Source organism: Schistocerca gregaria, chromosome 4 (assembly GCF_023897955.1).
Source record: "Schistocerca gregaria isolate iqSchGreg1 chromosome 4, iqSchGreg1.2, whole genome shotgun sequence".
NCBI lineage: Eukaryota > Metazoa > Arthropoda > Insecta > Orthoptera > Acrididae > Schistocerca > Schistocerca gregaria.
Window position 1 is genome coordinate 275,849,766 of NC_064923.1, and position 19,554 is coordinate 275,869,319.

At 39.7% G+C, this 19,554-nt stretch overlaps 1 protein-coding gene across 2 annotated transcripts in view; it reads right to left on the bottom strand.

Moving 5' to 3' along the window:
• Positions 1-4,112: 4,112 nt before the first annotated feature.
• LOC126266946 (GTP-binding protein 2) overlaps positions 4,113-19,554 on the bottom strand; it is a 45,581-nt gene continuing 30,139 nt past the window's right edge. For both annotated transcript variants that reach the window (XM_049971652.1, XM_049971653.1), the window contains exons 6-9: positions 12,856-13,038; positions 12,314-12,425; positions 11,952-12,139; positions 4,113-7,197 (exon numbers count right to left, since the gene is read on the bottom strand). In XM_049971652.1, coding sequence (XP_049827609.1) covers positions 6,934-7,197; positions 11,952-12,139; positions 12,314-12,425; positions 12,856-13,038 — 747 coding nt within the window. In that variant the 3' untranslated portion in view covers positions 4,113-6,933. The remainder of the gene's footprint in view (positions 7,198-11,951; positions 12,140-12,313; positions 12,426-12,855; positions 13,039-19,554) is intronic.

The window sequence follows — 19,554 nt, forward strand, 5'->3', positions numbered from 1 at the left end:
TTAATTAAATCAAATAATTTTGTATTTCTCATTGACAAATCAACTTACAGCTTATTTTTTAATAACTACTCTATCATTTCCCTTTTAGTTGAGGACCTCATAGGAGCTTCGTTATGATCCTTGTTGTCATTTGAAGTGTTGTCCAGAACATTAACACAAATTAGTTGGCAGATTCAGAACTACTTTAGTCGATATCCAATGTGAAACATTTTCATAGGTCATTTGCCCATGGTAGCCCACTATTGCACATTCTGCTTTGTAAATTAACTGTGTTTGTTAAAAACCCATCTTTCAGTCCATTATTGATCCAATAACCTTGTTAATCAAAATATCCACGGGTGTACTGCCAGTCTATATTGCCCAACGGGCACAATATTTCGGCGATCAAACATGTCACCATCATCAGGTGAACTGACGGACTGAGCTCCTGTGAACGCGCCGGCATGGAGATCCGTATGCTATGGCTTCTCAGGGGGAACTGGGTTCGGTCGCGGCAGTGGCCGATTTAAATACCCTCCGCCCGCGGCCCGCTCCCTCCGTTGTCCGCGCCACGGTAGCGCGGTGGAACAGATTGCCACGGCATCTGAGATGACGTCGGTGTGATGGCTCTGTCCGCTGTGGTCGTCACAACTATGCGTTTGCTCGATTTACTCTTGATTAAGCCAATCGCTGGTTCCCAAGCCTTGCTAAGATTATAGCCAGTCACGGTTTATGAGGTCGTCATTGGTGCGAATTTCGATGGCCTCTCTAACAACGCTGTCTCAGTATCTCGACGTCTGTACCAGAATTCTCGTGCGGTTATACTCCATAGCGTGATTTTCCGACAAACAATGTTCAGCGACCAACTTGCTCGGATACATCAGTCGAGTGTGCCTCTGGTGTTCACGGCATCGATCCTCGACGGTACGCATCGTCTGACCAATATACGACTTGCCACATTGACACGGAATCTGGTACACACCGGCCTTCCTCAAACCGAGGTCATCTTTGGCACTCCCCACCAGTGCACGAGTTTTATTCGGAGGACAAAACACAGTTCCTACCCGATGTTTCTTCAGAATTTGGGCGATTTTCCCCGAGAGTGCGCCTGTGTATGGAATAAATGCAGTGCCTACCTCCTCCCTCGTGACTTCATCCATCTCAACAGGTTGTGATGCAGTGGTTGGGCGGAGAGCACGTTGGATGTGCCACTCTAAGTACCCATTTTTTCGAAATACAGTTCTCAGATGTTCCAATTCCTGGGGTAGACTCTCTGTGTCAGAGATAGTGCGCGCCCTATGTACTAGAGTTTTAAGTACCCCATTCCTCTGTGAAGGGTGATGGCAGCTGTCTGCGTGCAAATACAGACCAGTGTGTGTTGTCTTTCGATACACCCCATGACCTAGGGTGCCGTCAGCCCTTCTCCTGACCAAGACGTCAAGGAAAGGTAATTTACCCTCCGTTTCAGTCTCCATAGTGAATTTGATGTTGGGGTGTGTGGAGTTTAGATGTGTAAGGAAGTCAAGGAGTTTATCCATACCATGTGGCCAGATGACGAACGTGTCGTCCACGTAACGGAAAAAGCAAGTAGGTTTCCATTCGGATGACGACAGGGCTTCCTCCTCGAAGTTCTCCATGTACAAATTCGCTACCACCGGTGAGATTGGGCTACCCATGGCGACTCCTTCCGTTTGTTCGTAGTATTCTCCATTAAAAAGAAAATACGTGGAAGTCAAGACATGCCTAAAAAGTGCTCTCCGCCCAACCACTGCATCACAACCTGTTGAGATGGATGAAGTCATGAGGGAGGAGGTAGGCACTGCATTTATTCCATACACAGGCGCACTCTCGGGGAAAATCGCCCGCATTCTGAAGAAACACCGGGTCGGAACTGTGTTTTGTCCTCCGAATAAAACTCGTGCACTGGTGGGGAGCGCCAAAGATGACCTTGGTTTGAGGAAGGCCGGCGTGTACTAGATTCCGTGTCAATGTGGCAAGTCGTATATTGGTCAGACGATGCGTACCGTCGAGGATCGATGCCGTGAACACCAGAGGCACACTCGACTGATGTATCCGAGCAAGTCGGCGGTCGCTGAACATTGTTTGTCGGAAAATCACGCTATGGAGTATGACCGCACGAGGATTCTGGTACAGACGTCGAGATACTGGGACAGCGTTGTTAGAGAGGCCATCGAAATTCGCACCAATGACGACCTCATAAACCGTGACTGTGGCTATAATCTTAGCAAGGCTTGGGAACCAGCGATTGGGTTAATCAAGAGTAAATCGAGCAAACGCATAGTTGTGACGACCACAGCGGACAGAGCCATCACACCGACGTCATCTCATACGCTGTCGCAATCTGTTCCACCGCGCTACCGTGGCGCGGACGGCGGAGGGAGCGCGCCGCGGGCGGAGGGTATTTAAATCGGTCGCCGCCGCAACCGAACCCAGTTCCCCCTGAGAAGCCATAGCGTACGGATCTCTGTGCCGGCGCGTTCACAGGAGCTCAGTCCGTCAGTTCACCTGATGATGGCAACATGTTTGATCGCCGAAATATTGTGCCCGTTGGACACTATAGACCGGCAGTACACCCGTGGATATTTTGATTATCAAATAAGCCGGGAGAAACTCAAGAATCACAATAACCTTGTTGTTTCCACTAACATTGTCCATAATGCCACCAACACCAGGACCCAGCCAACATTTTCTATAAGTAATGTTGTTCTTGACCGAAGTTTCATCAGTACAAAATAAGTTTTGCTTTGCTCCCTTAACACTTTCACTGCGGCTGACGCTTATAATTCACAACAAGCCACGAGCCAGTGCAGTTGACGCTTATAAGCGTTCGCGCTCACTGTCATATTACTCAGTCTAGTAGCAGTGTCTAAGCGAGTATCAAAGCCTGTTAACTTTTGTTTTGTGTGGTCAGTTGTCGAATGTATATTGTTCGTAATGGCGGTTAACGAACCTTCCAGTGTGAAAAGGAGCAGGAAAAGTGTTTCGCTTACTAATTTCTACACATCTGTCACTGGCTAAGTGATCAAAAATTTTTGTTGCAGCATTGTGCAACCCTTCCTATGCTAAAGACAGTGTTAAAGTAGAGCCCTGAATTTCATTTTTCCCTCTGGTATTTTAATTACATACATTGTCATTCCTTCTGGACTGTAGTGGATTATTTACATCAAACTTCATGAGGGAAAAAGTATAATGTGAATCAGTAATAAGAATGCCCAACACCTTAAACAAATGTCTACAAGATGACCATGGGTGAGCACCACATTTTAATCTTGCAACACATTTTTGTGCAATGAAGACTTTCTTTCTTCAAGACAAGTTACTCCAGAACATTATTCCATATGCCATTATTGAATGAAAACGTGCAAAATACATTAACTCACTTAAGTGTCTCTCCCCAACATTTGCAATGATTCTAAGTGCAAATGCAGGTGAACTAAGTCGTTTTAGGAGTTTCAAAACGAGCTTTTTCTAATTTAAATTCTCATCAATCAGATCACCTAAGAATTTTGAAGTCTCCACCCTATTTATTATCTCCCCACCATGTGCTACACTTATCGCTGGTGTAATACCCCTAGATGTGCAAAATTGAATATGTTGTGCCTCTTTAAAATTGTGGGTGAGACCATTTGCTGAAAACCAGTCAATGATATTTTTAAGAATTTTGTTTATGATTTCTTGTGTTCCTGCATGTATTCTTGGACTGATTACAATAATAGTGTCAGCTGCACAAATAACTAGCTCTGCTTGTTGTGTATTACATGGAAGATCATTCATATATGAGACACAACAGAGAATGGAAGAATGAGCCTTGGGGATTTCTAACCAGTCGGAATGATGTACCCAGACTATGCTGGTTGAATCACTAAGTACAAATTTCTGCATTCTTCCAGTTAGATATGACATCATCCACTGGTTGGCTATACCATCAATCTCATAAAACTTAAATTTATTTATGAGAGTACAGTGACACACTCAGTCAAATACCTTAGACAGGTCACAGAAAATGCCAACCAGCACTATTTTATTATTTAATGCTTCTAAAATCTGCTGAATGAACATGTAAATGACATTCTCAGTAGAACAACATGGTATTGAGAATGAAACAAAGAGAGTATTTACTAGCTTACTTTATTATAATGCAATCAAAAGCCTGGAGCAAGATGATGATACATCAGTTACTACACAGACTGACAAGTAATCAGATACAGTACTTTCTTTGCTCTTGTGACAGCACACAGCATGATACAAAAGATGTGTGTGTTTCAGCAATTATTGAAAATGGCATGTAATGAGTCAAACTAATATTTACACATGCACACAATATAACACATTTACACATTAATGATTAACTTACAACTGTGCAACAAAAATGTACATAATATATACATAATACGTTCACCATACAGGTACAAGGGGTGAAATGAAATACATGAAATCATATTTTAAACAAAAAACCTAGAAACAATTATTACAAAATGTTCTGCAGAAAATGTTGATTCCTTGAGCTGTATCTTTATTACACTGCACCTGCACACGTATTTCAAAAATATAGAAAAGAATAAGACTTTCACCATACATAAAGTTTACCAGCATTATTAAAGAAAGAGACATAAAAGCATTAAGTACACAATGTAAAATTTATAACATATAATATACAACTCATTTTCATGAATAGAGATGTCAAAGAGCTAAATCTTCACTGGCAGTACATTTCACTTTCTGTCCATGCAGTTTGAAATGGGGCCGCAAATGGAAATTAAATATAACTCATAGCACTAAAATTATACAAAAAAAATTTGGACACAATTATAATATATATTTAAAGTGTTATGAAAACATATTTCTTATGATTTTCAAATCTGTTATATCCAGCATTTATAAAATGCTTTATTAATTATTTCAAACAACACCACCATCAAAGAAATGACTGTATTATTTTAACAAAAGAAGCCTTCATTCACACAACAGCAATACAAAAAAACCACTACTGATCTTCTGTGACAAAATCACATGTGGTATAACACATGTTACTATGAAGATACGGACATGGTAGAGGAAAATCAAAGAGATTTTATATGAATGGCTAGAATGAGTTTGTTTGTACTTACATTCCATCCACCGTCCGTTGCCTACAAGATAATTACTACTGTGAATCTGAGGACTTTTCTTCCCCAACACTATTATTTCTTATTTGATAAATATAATTACTAACTGACAGTCATTGTGTTGCTGACAACAACTTGACGACTCTATTACTGGGATAGCATCTTTCCTATTTGATGGTATTGTTGCTTGAAATTCACAATCAAGATTATGTTGCACATACATTAATATCATGGTATTTTGTATGCATTCAAAAGCAATTCCATTTTCAGGAAAATTACTTTTCTGCAAAGCACTTTCACTATGGTAACTACAGGCAGCATTGATCAGAGGTTATCTATTAGAGTGGAAACTTTCACTAGTACACAACTGTTAATGAGTCATTTCATCACTTTTACAATACAGAGGAATATCTTTCCCAGAAAAGTAAACATCCTTATTATGAACTTGCACCATGAACATAAATAACAAATAGTCTAAGCTTTCTAAAAGTAAACAAAATCATATTTCTGATGACTCAGATTGTCAAAATATGATAATTTTTCACATACAGCACAAACTTTCCTTCATTCATACTGCATTTCACTCTTCATTATGAGAATGCATAAAATTCACAGTCAATGAAATATTGGATATTTTTAATTTTTCATAGGTAAATATCACTGACTGGAATACTGCAGAGAACAACACAATGACACTGAAATCAGATCAGGACAAAGACAGAAGAAAATGTGTCTTGTGAAAGGGCTGAGTGACTATTAAAACTTGTCACAAGAAAATTAAATGGTAAAACAGTAACTATATCTCTGTAGTATATAACCTATACTTCTGGAATAACTTATAGTGAAACTAATAGCCTTTCCAGTGTAATAAACTATGTAATGCCCAAGCAATGGAATTTTCTCAACTTTAATTGCAATATTTTTATGTGTCTCTATCATAGTTACAGAAAGTCATATTAAAGAAGATGAGTTTTGATAACCTCGACTATAGTGCTCTAATAAAAGAGATTTATTTTGCACAACACTTTGTTATTATATTATGTGTTAGAGGGGCTTTACTGATGAATAGTGTTCAAAGAAAGTTTTTCACAATTAAATGTACATCTGTAAAGATTATTATTAATATTAAAACATGAAGGAGTAAAGCCAGTACTGGTCATGAGATACTGAACCACTAGTTAGAATAAACAAAAACATATGACATTTTCAAAAACATACACAGAACTGATACATCCATAATTAGACCTATATATGCATCTTCATTGTTCAAGAATGCCTCCGTCAAATTTAACAAAGTCCTATTGCTCCATTTTGTACAAAAGCAACTCAGTCTCACAAATACAATGCTATTACTAAGACAGTACAAGAAGTAAGGCTAAAAAAGAAAATGTCTTTAAATGGCACAATACATTAGGTCCAATATCTATAAAATGACATTTTGTACTCTTGATTAAAGATCAATGCCAAAATGAGAAAGGTTCATAAGCATTTTAATATTTCATAAGTAACTCAAAACAGTATTAAAAAATAACTTATGGCTCTGTATAATTAGAATGCACGAAATCTCACACATTTCAGAGCTCAGTCTCACAGCCATATTGATAGAATACTACTAGTGGGTTTTACTACTGTTTTATTTAAGAGAGACTGATTTATGAGAAAAGATAATAATAAAGCACACTTGAAAATGTGTGTGTATATATAAATGAAATGACGTGCAGATTTCTTTTGTCTCATTGTCACTTCTATGACTCTATGGGAAGTGAATCAGTACTTGTTAATTGGTGTTTCTTTGCAATTTTCAATTAAACATTTCAATAGAAAAGTTTCACTGCTGTTGGATTGGAAATACTTGTGTTATCTTGCCAATACCCTTAGTAACACCTTCTCTAAAAAGTAGCCTCATACCAACTCTAACATGTTCTGGGTGTCTCACAAACCTGAACAATACAGACGCTCTGTCATTCGTATGAATACCACCAACACCCATTATACCTACTATTACAGCAGTCTGGCGAATGTTTCCTATATGGACAGTAGTCTGGAAGCCTCTGTATATTGCTGTGGTGTGAAATAAGACGTAAACTGTTGCCTGAAACAGAAGTAAGGTATATTTTAAGTTCCAGCTTTGAAAATAAAAGTAAAATCTTTCTTTATTAAAAAACAAAGATGCTGTGACTTACCAAGCGAGAAAGTTCTGGTAGATAGATACAATAAAAAACACACAAACACACACACAAATTTCAAGCTTTCGTAACCCAAGGTTGTTTCATCAGGAAAGAGGGAAGAAGAGGGAAAGACAAAAGGATGTGGGTTTTAAGGGAGAGGGTAAGGAGTCATTCCAATCCCGGGAGCGGAAAGACTTACCTTAGGGGGAAAAAAGGACAGAATCTTTCCGCTCCCAGGACTGGAATGACTCCTTACCCTCTCCCTTAAAACCCACATCCTTTCGTATGTCCCTCTCCTTTCCTCTTTCCTGATGAAGCAACCTTGGGTTACGAAAGCTTGAAATTTGTGTGTGTGTGTTTGTGTGTTTTTTATTGTGTCATTCTACCAGCACTTTCTCGTTTTGGTAAGTCACAGCCTCTTTGTTTTTTAATTTTTTTTTCCCATGTGGAAAACCATTTTTCAGTACTGTTATCATATAAATGTCATTACAGCATATGAACAAGTTAAGATTGCAGTGGGTGTGAACAATATTATAAGGACTGAAATAACTAATTTCTGAACAAATAAAGGAATGCCAAATCTAACCTAAATATAACAATATTTCACAGAATGATTTAATGTGAGGGAAGCAAATGGGGAATACTTGTTAGACAGTGGTATGAATTTAGTATGAGGTAGTGTGTGTGTGTGTGTGTGTAAAAAAAAAAAAAATAAGTTTTTAAAATAATAATTATTATTAGAAAACACATACACAGTTGGCAAGTGGCTGAATTGAAAGGACAAAGGTTAGTATCTACAAGAGTAGAAGTTGTGGAGAACAACGGCCTGAGGAGCCTGCACTGAAATATTGGAGCTGAAAGTTACCCACATGTGGTAGGTCTCCAGAAATTTCATGGTAAACTGCAATTTCCTGCAAATGCCAACTATCAGCAATTTTGTGATCTTTGTGACCTGTACTAATTCTGTTGTTAAGGTCCCACATCACATTTTATCTCTGCTTTGTTAACATAAAAACTGGGAAATACTGACCCCAGCCAAACAAGGTTGCCAACTGTTAGTTAGTACCTACTAAGACTTACCTCAGGGGGAAAAAAGGACAGAATCTTTCCGCTCCCGGGATTGGAATGACTCCTTACCCTCTCCCTTAAAACCCACATCCTTTCATGTTTCCCTCTCCTTCCCTCTTTCCTGATGAAGCAACCTTGGGTTGCGAAAGCTTGAAGTTAGATACTATTGGTATAACAGTCTAAGGAACTATGTCTGCAGAGTTCCTTCATTACCGATCAAGATAAAAGTGTCACTAATTGCTCTCTGGGACATGGCAAATATATTTAGTCTCTTTTTATCCCACTAATCAAACCATAAAATAAAATACAAAATATAAATATGTAATGAACAGTCATTGTTGCATAACAGTTCATAGTGTATTATTGCTGTGTTTTGATACAATGAGGCTGCCTGAAAAGATAAAAAAAATTATGGGAGCATATGCTTGTGTGGCACATTTTCCTAATACAACACAACTAAAATAATTTTATCCTTTTGCTCACACCATCACATAACTACAACTTTGCTGGAATTCATATTCACATTCTTAATGCATAAATTTTTATAGTTATAACTCCTTATTTGTGAGTGGCTATTTTCAGTTTACCTTGATCTCATGCAGATGTGCATCATAGTCTCCATCTAAAGATGATTACCTACCCATAAGGCCCAGAGCTTTACTGTTCCAACATACTGAGTGTTAGCTAACATTTTACAACATGATTAACTACAGTCACATATGTGACTGATACGGGGACCTGTTTCTATTATGTACAGCCTGCAGCAATTATTGCGATTGATTGCAAATAATGCAACAACCAACATACACCAATTCAGGTATGTGACATATTTCTCAGATGATCATAATGCTGTGATATAATACTTCTTGTTACACTGATTGCTGGATGATATACCCACAGCTTTTACCTCTAAGAAAGACAATATGGATTACACTACACTGGATGTATCAGTACAACATAGTCTACACAATGGAAACTGACTGGGAGATCCCATATGGAAAGTGAAAATCTATTAAATTGTGCATTATTTGTTCCCTCACAAACTGCAGCTGTTAGTTGCTAATCAACAGCCAACCAGTAAAAGTTTTTTTATATATATGGCCAGCTGCACACATCCGTCCACATCAAACCCACCAACAAGCAACAGTACCTCCATTATGACAGCTGCCACCCATTCCATATCAAACGGTCCCTTCCCTACAGCCTAGGCCTTCGTGGCAAACGAATCTGCTCCAGTCCTGAATCCCTCGACCAATACACCAACAACCTGAAAACAGCTTTCACATCCCGCAACTACCCTCCCAACCTGGTACAGAAGCAGATAACCAGAGCCACTTCCTCATCCCCTCAAACCCAGAACCTCTCACAGAAGAACCCCAAAAGTGCCCCACTTGTGACAGAATACTTCCTGGGACTCGATCAGACCTTGAATGTGGCTCTCCAGCAGGGATACGACTTCCTAAAATCCTGCCCTGAAATGAGATCCATCCTTCATGAAATCCTCCCCACTCCACCAAGAGTGTCTTTCCGCCGTCCACCTAACCTTCGTAACCTCTTGGTTCATCCCTATGAAATCCCCAAACCACCTTCCCTACCCTCTGGCTCCTACCCTTGCAACCGCCCCCGGTGTAAAACCTGTCCTATGCACCCTCCCACCACCACCTACTCCAGTCCTGTAACCCGGAAGGTGTACACGATCAAAGGGAGAGCCACGTGTGAAAGCACCCACGTGATTTACCAATTGACCTGCCTGCATTGTGACGCTTTCTATGTGGGAATGAGCAGCAACAAACTGTCCATTCGCATGAATGGACACAGGCAGACAGTGTTTGTTGGTAATGAGGATCACCCTGTGGCTAAACATGCCTTGATGCATGGCCAGCACATCTTGGCACAGTGTTACACCGTCCGAGTTATCTGGATACTTCCCACCAACACCAACCTATCCGAACTCCGGAGATGGGAACTCGCCCTTCAGTATATCCTCTCTTCTCGATATCCGCCAGGCCTCAACCTCCGCTAATTTCAAGTTGCCGCCGCTCATACCTCACCTGTCTTTCAACAACTTCTTTGCCTCTGTACTTCCGCCTCGACTGACATCTCTGCCCTTACTCTTTGTCTTTAAATATGTCTGCTTGTGTCTGTGTATGTGCGGATGGATATGTGTGTGTGTGTGTGTGTGTGCGCGAGTGTACACCTGTCCTTTTTTTCCCCTAAGGGAAGTCTTTCCGCTCCCGGGATTGGAATGACTCCTTACCCTCTCCCTTAAAACCCACATCCTTTTGTCTTTCCCTCTCCTTCCTGAAGAAGCAACCATCGGTTGCGAAAGCTAGTAATTCTGTGTGTGTGTTTGTGTGTTTTGTTCATGTGCCTGTCTGCCGGCGCTTTCCCGCTTGGTAAGTCTTGGAATCTCAGTCCTGTAAGCCAGAAGGTGTACACGATCAAAGGCAGAGCCACGTGTGAAAGCACCCACGGAATTTACCAACTGACCTGCCTACACTGTGAAACTTTCTATGTGGGAATGAGCAGCAACAAACTGTCCATTCGCATGAATGGACACAGGCAGACAGTGTTTGTTGGTAATGAGGATCACCCTGTGGCTAAACATGCCTTGATGCATGGCCAGCACATCTTGGCACAGTGTTACACCGTCCGAGTTATCTGGACACTTCCCACCAACACCAACCTATCCGAACTCCGGAGATGGGAACTCGCCCTTCAGTATATCCTCTCTTCTCGATATCCGCCAGGCCTCAACCTCCGCTAATTTCAAGTTGCCGCCGCTCATACCTCACCTGTCTTTCAACAACTTCTTTGCCTCTGTACTTCCGCCTCGACTGACATCTCTGCCCTTACTCTTTGTCTTTAAATATGTCTGCTTGTGTCTGTGTATGTGCGGATGGATATGTGTGTGTGTGTGTGTGTGTGTGTGTGTGTGTGTGTGTGTGTGTGTGTGTGTGCGCGAGTGTACACCTGTCCTTTTTTTCCCCTAAGGGAAGTCGTTCCGCTCCCGGGATTGGAATGACTCCTTACCCTCTCCCTTAAAACCCACATCCTTTCATCTTTCCCTATCCTTCCCTCTTTCCTGACGAAGCAACCGCCAGTTGCGAAAGCTCGAATTTTGTGTGCATGTTTGTGTAACTATCGACCTGCCAGCGCTTTTGTTTGGTAAGTCACATCATCTTTGTTTTTAGATATATTTTTCCCACGTGGAATGTTTCCCTCTATTATATATATATATATATATATATATATATATATATATATATATATATATATATATATATGTGTGTGTGTGTGTGTGTGTGTTGATAGGGAGTTGCTTCCTCTGTCCCTCAGTCTAATTCAGGACAATTCAACTCACTTTATTTCATAACATATTTTATGCTATTCACTATTGATTCGTTCAGTTTCTGTAAGTTATGAAATGCCCCAAAGTTATTCTAAAATAGATCTACTTCAAACATCAATTATCAACCTTCCTGTTAAAATATGCAGCTAAAAGCTGCACTTTTATCAGCATAATGACATGATGCAGTTTTAAATTACAAGAAAATGAAAAATAAATAAATAAAAAAACATTTATATGACACAACTCCTTTTGGTATACCTGAAAGAAATAGCATCCAGATGCATCTGAATCTGGACTTAGGAGTACCATGCCGCTCCTGAGCCCACTGACCTCTCGACTCAGACCGAGAGAGGCACTCTGGCTTGCTCGAACTACCCGACATGGGGCCTTGTTGCGGTGAATCGACTGTACAATTACTGGCAAGAACTCACCATCATCAAAGGGACCTGTACACACAACACACATTTATGTATCAAAAAATATAGTATCACAATGTTATCATATATCACCTTTCTGGTAAACTGAAAACAATAACAGAATGCACCTATGACCACAGATATTTTCTTGGTTCTACATTTTACAGTTGAAGATGAATACAGAATTGATCCAGCACCACATACCTATAATTAATCTTGTTCCTTCAGTAACAACACCCTTTGTAAGGAGGCCACCCACAACTGTGCCCACTTCTGGTACTCTAAACGTTTCATCTATTTGAAATTCACACAATTCCTGAAATAAGACAAAATACATAGCTTCATTAGTAAATAATTTGCATGACAGTTCTTTAATATTATCAAAATTACAATTTAAACTGTGCATTCTAAAAGAAAATCTGACAATATAACAACAACTACATTTCTTCACAGTTTGAACAATTCCCTTCATTTCTGTATACAAGTAAAATATACATCTTTCAAATATGTACAAGCTGCATTTCACACACATTGACGAGCTTGAGATTGCAGTGGCAGTAGAAAACCTGTACTTTAGGAACTGACAAGTTTGATGTAGGTTTCCATAAGATTTACTTGAAAATTGTGGCAAAGTATAATTAAAAAATTGAAATCATCTATACAAGGGGAGAGCTTTTGAATGGCAATTAACACATCTATTAAATGAAAAGGGATATTTTAATTGTTGAAGTGAACTATTCACTTGCCTGTTCTAGACGTTCCTTCTCCTTAAGACTAATGCCTGGTGGAATGACATGCAGAAATTTTGTAAGCAGTTCAAGGCCTTCACCTGTGACACTTGATACACAGAAAATTGGTACAATATTTCCCTCCAACTGGTTAGAGCTTGCAGTAATCACATCATCTTCATTTTGTATGAGAATAGGAGCCTGTAAAAAATTGATATCAATTATGCTTTGTGACTACAAAATTAAACAGTGCAATAAAACAGACACTGAGGAAACTAATCAATTCAAGAAATTTGTATTTTCTGTACAGTAAAATGTAGCTGTACCCACTTAATGGAAACAGCAGCAACACATGACTTCACAAACTAATGTATAAACTCTTCCTATGTTACAAAATTACTATTTTCTTTATTCTTACAGTGAAATATTACTCAAATAAACTGTTATGCTGACAAAATAAAAGAACACTGATTCCCTTATGTTAGAAATGAGGCATCATCATTCCATTATTTATGCTGATAGCCACTAAAATAGCAACACATGAAAGAATAGAAAAAACAAAATTTCACACAGTGATAATACACTGCCAGGAGGGTGGAGAATTAGTACATCCTGTTAGAGGTTCCAATTCACTAAAAATTTATTGTTACAACAGTGCATGTTGGGTAGATGAAATGATTACATTTACAGACCTATGGCACCAGTGGTTCAGAGGTACCCAGTGTCGACCTATGCTTTAACACCCATATTAGTACATGGTGTAGCCTCCACAGGTGGCAATGCAGGTGCTGACTGGCTTCCAGCGAATTGTAGAGATGGTGAATACTGTCCTGGGATATGTTATTACATACCTGATTGACCTGTTCATGTAGTTCTGCAAGAGTCGTTGGTTGACGAGTCGCATGAACCACTTCTCATCCCATCACGTCCTACCATGCTAAACTGGAGACGAGTGTGGAGATTGTGCTGATCAGAGTAGCTGCTGCACATTTTACAGAGCACAATGAGTTTCACAGGCAGTGTGTGGGTGAGCAGTGTCCAGTTGGAACAACACATCACCTTCCTGTTGCAAGCATGACGAAAGAATGGGTCTAATAACATTCTGCACATACCGAGCACTCTTTAGCGGCCCCTCCAGAAACACCAAAGGTGAACAAGAGTTGTAGCTTATCGCACCCTGCGGTGGGGCCAGTGTGTCTTGGACATATGCATTCTATGAAACAGTGCTCACCAGTTCTATGTCATATGCGCAAATGACTATCACTTGCAAGTAGGCAGAATCTGCTTTCACTACTGCAGACCACTGCACACCATTCCATCTTACACGTGATTCCCTGACGCTACCAGTCGAGTGGTGCATACTGATGATGTGGTGTGGGTGAAAGAAGGGTTACAGGTGTGCATGCCCGTAGTCCCACTGCTAATAATTAGTTTGCAACATTTCGTGTTGACTCGTCTGGACTCACAAGCCTTCTTGTCTGTGCTGTGGTAGCTGTACGATCTGCCACTGCTGCCCTAACAATTCCACAATCCTGGCTAGTGCCTGTGCTGCATGGTCATCCAGAACCTCATCTAAGGGTGTGAGAATGTTCACATGGCCACTGATATCATCACTGTTGCACAACTGACGCAGCAACTTGTGTGGCAATTCTCTGAAAGAACTGCCCTGCCACTCGGAAGACCACTATATGACGACTTTCAAACTCACTCAGTTGGCTGTAGGAAGCATATCCGTGGCATGGTTGCCTGGGACCCTATTCTGTATCTTTCTGCCATTTTGCCAATTTGTTTGGTATGCAAGTGCACAGACCCCCAACATTATTCAGTAAGCATTTCAAAAGTGAACCAAAACGCTGTTGTCTGCTTGCGCCAATCAATGAAAAGCAATCTGCCTCAGATTGCATGTGCACTGCAGCGCCACGAACTCGAAGCGGTTAGCAGCTGACACAGGCATGCCATTCTTCACAGTACCGAAAAGTGCGGTTAGAGTACGTAATACTGTTCAAATTTCACTGACGATGGGCTTCCATGAGTGCGTGATAATGATAGAATATTGACTGTGTTCTGCAAGCTATTGCAAATTTCACATTATGTCATTTTATTCTCATTCAGATCAACATCTTGTTTTGGATTTTACATTTTGGAATATGAGTTAGGAATGGAGTGTAGTACAACATTGCACAAACACATCATGGAAACAACTGAAAAATTTGTCATTTTTTCTGTCATTCCTTATTTGCTTCAGAATTCATGGAGGTGTGTTCCATCTATGTAACTAATTGAAGGCAGTTTGTTTATTGCCATAGGCATTTTGCTTCCTATATTCGTGATGATGCTTCACAGATAAAAGAAACAAAATGCGTATGGGGATAAACTGCCTTCAATTAGTTGTGCAAACAGTACACATCTCCATGGTTCCAAAAATTTTTTAAAAGAGTGTCAAAGAATAAAAAGATGCACAGTATGTGCTTGTAGCTCGCTCCTAGAGATCCACATGATGAAGTAGCCTACTGCCCTATATGATACATCAACGATTTGGTTCATAAAAACAAAATTCTAAAAATTGCCTTTTCAAGAGCATGTGGCAAGTGCAGCTATAGTCTGAAAATATCGTGGCGGGAGCCATTCACCTCTGTCTACTGTTGTTAACGGTTTGATCGAAGATAAACACTTGTGACAACCTAGAGTAATTTACATCATGCTCTTAGATTCCCATCTGATCAGACTCTCGGAAATCGCTACATTAGGGGGGGAGGGGGAGGTGAATTATTTGTGATGAGAAGTAGTGTAAATGTCACTGTCAGTTGTTGTCAGTTGTTTCACGCACAGTAATTTCATCTTCCGTTTCTTAAACATATGGGAGCCACAAAATCGGAGAAAACTCATTACTGAGAAAGCGTGCTCTTACATGTAAATTACAATGAATATTTCAGAAAAATGCTTAACTTTGATGATTACGGAAGTCTCAGAATGTGTTGCAAACATGAAGAGAAAAAAAAAATATTTTTGCATCCAGCAGTGTATGAACCTAAGCCCTCTGCCACAGAAGGTCGTCGCCTTACCAACTTCGTTACTACAACTCACATGCTGTCAATGTTTATGTTATGTAATTCCATTCAAGAGAGATGCAGGCTGATTTCTTTGCGGAATGATGCAGTCATAAGCTGTAAATGCATGAAATTTTTTGAAGGTGTCCTCTATCAGACTTCACAAAATTCCTTTGCATTCCTACTTAAAAGTTTTAAACGCATTTTGATAATTAATAAGTAAACCATTTGCAGAAAAGAGTATGCAAAGTCACTAATAATTTCTGCACACACTCATGTAATGTAACAACCTAATTTAACCACATGTTTAACAAAGTAAAATGGTCTGTTAAGAACTCACTTTCCAACCGGACGCGTCCTGTGGTGATTCTCTAGTAACACAATCACTAAATCCAAAGCTAAAACCACTCAATATGTTTAAAAAAAGAAATTATAGGTGTATATAAACCACAGCTAACCGAACGACAGGGCCATACCAAAATCCAAAACCTCTTGCTACAGTTGTTGAAAAATTGTCTGGAGGACCATTTGGTAACAGGTTTCAGGAGCTTAGTGATTATGAAATTTGGATAAAGAACCGAAAATGACATCATTACCGAGAGTAACCTACTGTACCGATTGGTATGAACGATATAGAATAGAGTCCCTGGTTGGTTCACATGTTTGCACCACACTGAGCCTTCTGGCTGTGAGGAATCCAATTTTTTTTTTTTTCCTGGCAGTGTATATCGGTGATTTGGAGATGTATAGGTTGTGAAATTTAATACACAGAACTGACACCTCTGGCAGCAACAATGGCTCTAACCCATCCGGTCATAAAGTCACACTGAGACACTGATCTTGGGTGACAGTTACAAGTATGTTAATTTATGGTGCTTCAACTCCATGCCACAGGTCAGCACCCATAATGTCTGGCAAGTGGTGGTGTGCCAGTACCTTGTCAGGAACCGAAACTAGATGTTTTAAATGGGTGAAAAATCTGGAGAATGTGCTGCCTAGAGCAACAATTGAATGCCCTCTGTTTGGTGCTAGGTCAGAACAGCATGGGCAAAATGTGGTCTTGTCATATTCTGTTGGAGATAATATCGTGAAAACCTCAACAAAAACAGCCACTGGTCCTAATATATACGTGTAATGCCTGCTGTCCAAATTACTGGAGATGCAAACCTGAGGTGATCAAGTTGTGTTCTCAAAGGCATCCCTTACCTTTACACCAGGTGCTGGGCTGATATGATAATGTCAGCCATGATGGTACACGCAGAATCAGGATTTTTCTGAAAATATGATGTGATGTGAATCCGTGTCCACTGTTGTCATGGGACAAACAACCTGTATGTGTGAATTGCTCTCTTTCCACAAACAAGCCCATTTCATAAATCATGGTACGTGACATGGCTGTAAAATTCTGCGCGTCTGAATTGTGTGTCTATATAGTGAGGATACTATACTAAGTCACAGATAGGTACAACCAAAAGAGCTACGACTCTTAGTCTGGCATTAGCTATCAGAGACTGTGTGTGTGTGTGGGGGGGGGGGGCTCTGTTGTCTACTTTCAACAAAGGCCTTGTTGGCTGAAAACTCATTTTGTGACAGTTGTTTTGTTGTGCCTATGTGGGACTCAGCATTTTTCTGCTATGTGATGTGTAGCAACTATCCTTTTCATAATATTGTATATTCCATCCTGGATATTCCTTTGTTTGAATTGCATGTCTGTCCTCTTGAGTGCTGTTCACATGGGGCCATTAAGGTGCTGCTCAACATCGCGTGTGATCCTACAGAGCCCATCGAATCTGTATTCATATGACAGTCATAGGATCCAGACCACAGAGCAATAAACTATAGTCTTGAGAGGCTACAATGCTACAGCTGCTGGCAGACATTTCTCCTTTTCATTGAGCATAATATCTCCTCACAAACAACGTGATTTCTGAATGAGAAGCTTACAGTGTAATTACACCCCCCCCCTCCCCCAAACACACAATATGTAGGAGGACTTACCCTACCTTCCTTGAGCAATTGTGCTGAAATGCTAATCAAGCATAGCATGTAGTACACTTCAGTCAATTTTATGTGTGTTGCATGGCATTTTCATGGTATTGCAATTTGAATGTCAGCTTGTAATGGTACTTGAATTACGTAACCATTACGGCACCTCATCTGGACCTCTCGATACCAGTAATATTCTACTGTTTTTCTGTTAAACTACTTAACATATTTCTGAGACAACATTCAAATTTGATTTCATTTGTGATACATCGATATGTTTATATTGCAATGATATTATTCTTATGTGTATTCTTTCTTTTGTCACTATGATCTTTGATGTACTTGTAACTCTGATTTTTGGGCACGTAAGCGATAGTCAGTTTGTTGTTAAGTTGTTAGAGAGTCGGACGTGGAGAAAGTCAAGTCAGGGACGTCATGTTGGAAAGACGCATATTATAGTTGGCTTATAAAATGTGAGGAAGATGTTTACAAGTATGTTTTGTATTGTGAAGTGATGTTTAGTGTGTTGCATGATATTGCAATAAAAGCAATTAAAAAGAAGTGTAACTTAATTTTGGAGTGCTGATTATTTTTTTACATCACCATTGTCCAGCAAAAGTGTAATCTCCAAGAATGGTTTGAGAAGTGCATCTACAAAACTTTTGAATATAGCAGGATAAAACCTAGGCCTCTTTGCATCTGAGCTTGGAATCATAATCACCTAGACTTTCAACGATTCATCCGTGATAATACAACGAGACCAGTGTGGGAAACACAAAAAGATGAGTGCCTAGTTTTTTGATTATTACATGAAATGACTATTAACTGTGCTCTAATGACACCTGCCACATAATATGACTGTTGTTGCCTGATAATGCAGTATTTAGCAGCGTGAGCAACACCACAATCGTTATTAAAATTTTGAACTTTGTTGTGGTAGGGTTGTTAGAAGCTGCACAGTAGGAAAAAGTGCACCACTGTAGTTGGTCTAAAAATGTACAAGCTCATTGTTAAGAATAAAATGAGAAAATCTGGAGAATCAAAACTTGAGAAGGAACTTTTTTTTTTCCTTAAAAACCTCAAAGATCAACTACTGACCTCAGTTTTGCCACAAGAATGCTTTATGAGAAGTACTGGGAAAAAATTGTAAATATTGTTCTGGCTGCAGAGAAAGCTGTATACCAGGTGACACAAGAAAGTTCCTGAAAACATTTCTGAGATACGAAAGAGGTACAGATGCATTCCAAACAGGATCTTTGTCAAGAAAAAATCCTTAATATGGGTCTTAAAATCACTTAATTTAGTGCTAAGTTAGAAGTAAGCAACAGGTCATCTAAGAATTGGAGCTGAGCAAATAGATATGGTGGACAACTTCCAGTACTTGGGTAGTGCTGCCTCTTCAGACATTATATTAGAAGCAAAATACAAAAAGCTTCAAAAATTCTACCATGCAGTGTGTCAGATACTTTACGATAGAGCATTTTCTCAAGCATCTATGATCTGTGCAGACAGAACATACCTCCTCTCTACACCAACACATGTACTAGAAGCAGTAACAGTTACTGAACTAAGTTAGAATTGCCTCCAGTCAAAAGAAATGAAGTTTCTCGATCCTTATCAACAGAAAACAAAACAGATAAAATAGGAAGGGGGATCCACACTACTAAATGGCTACAGTAACCTG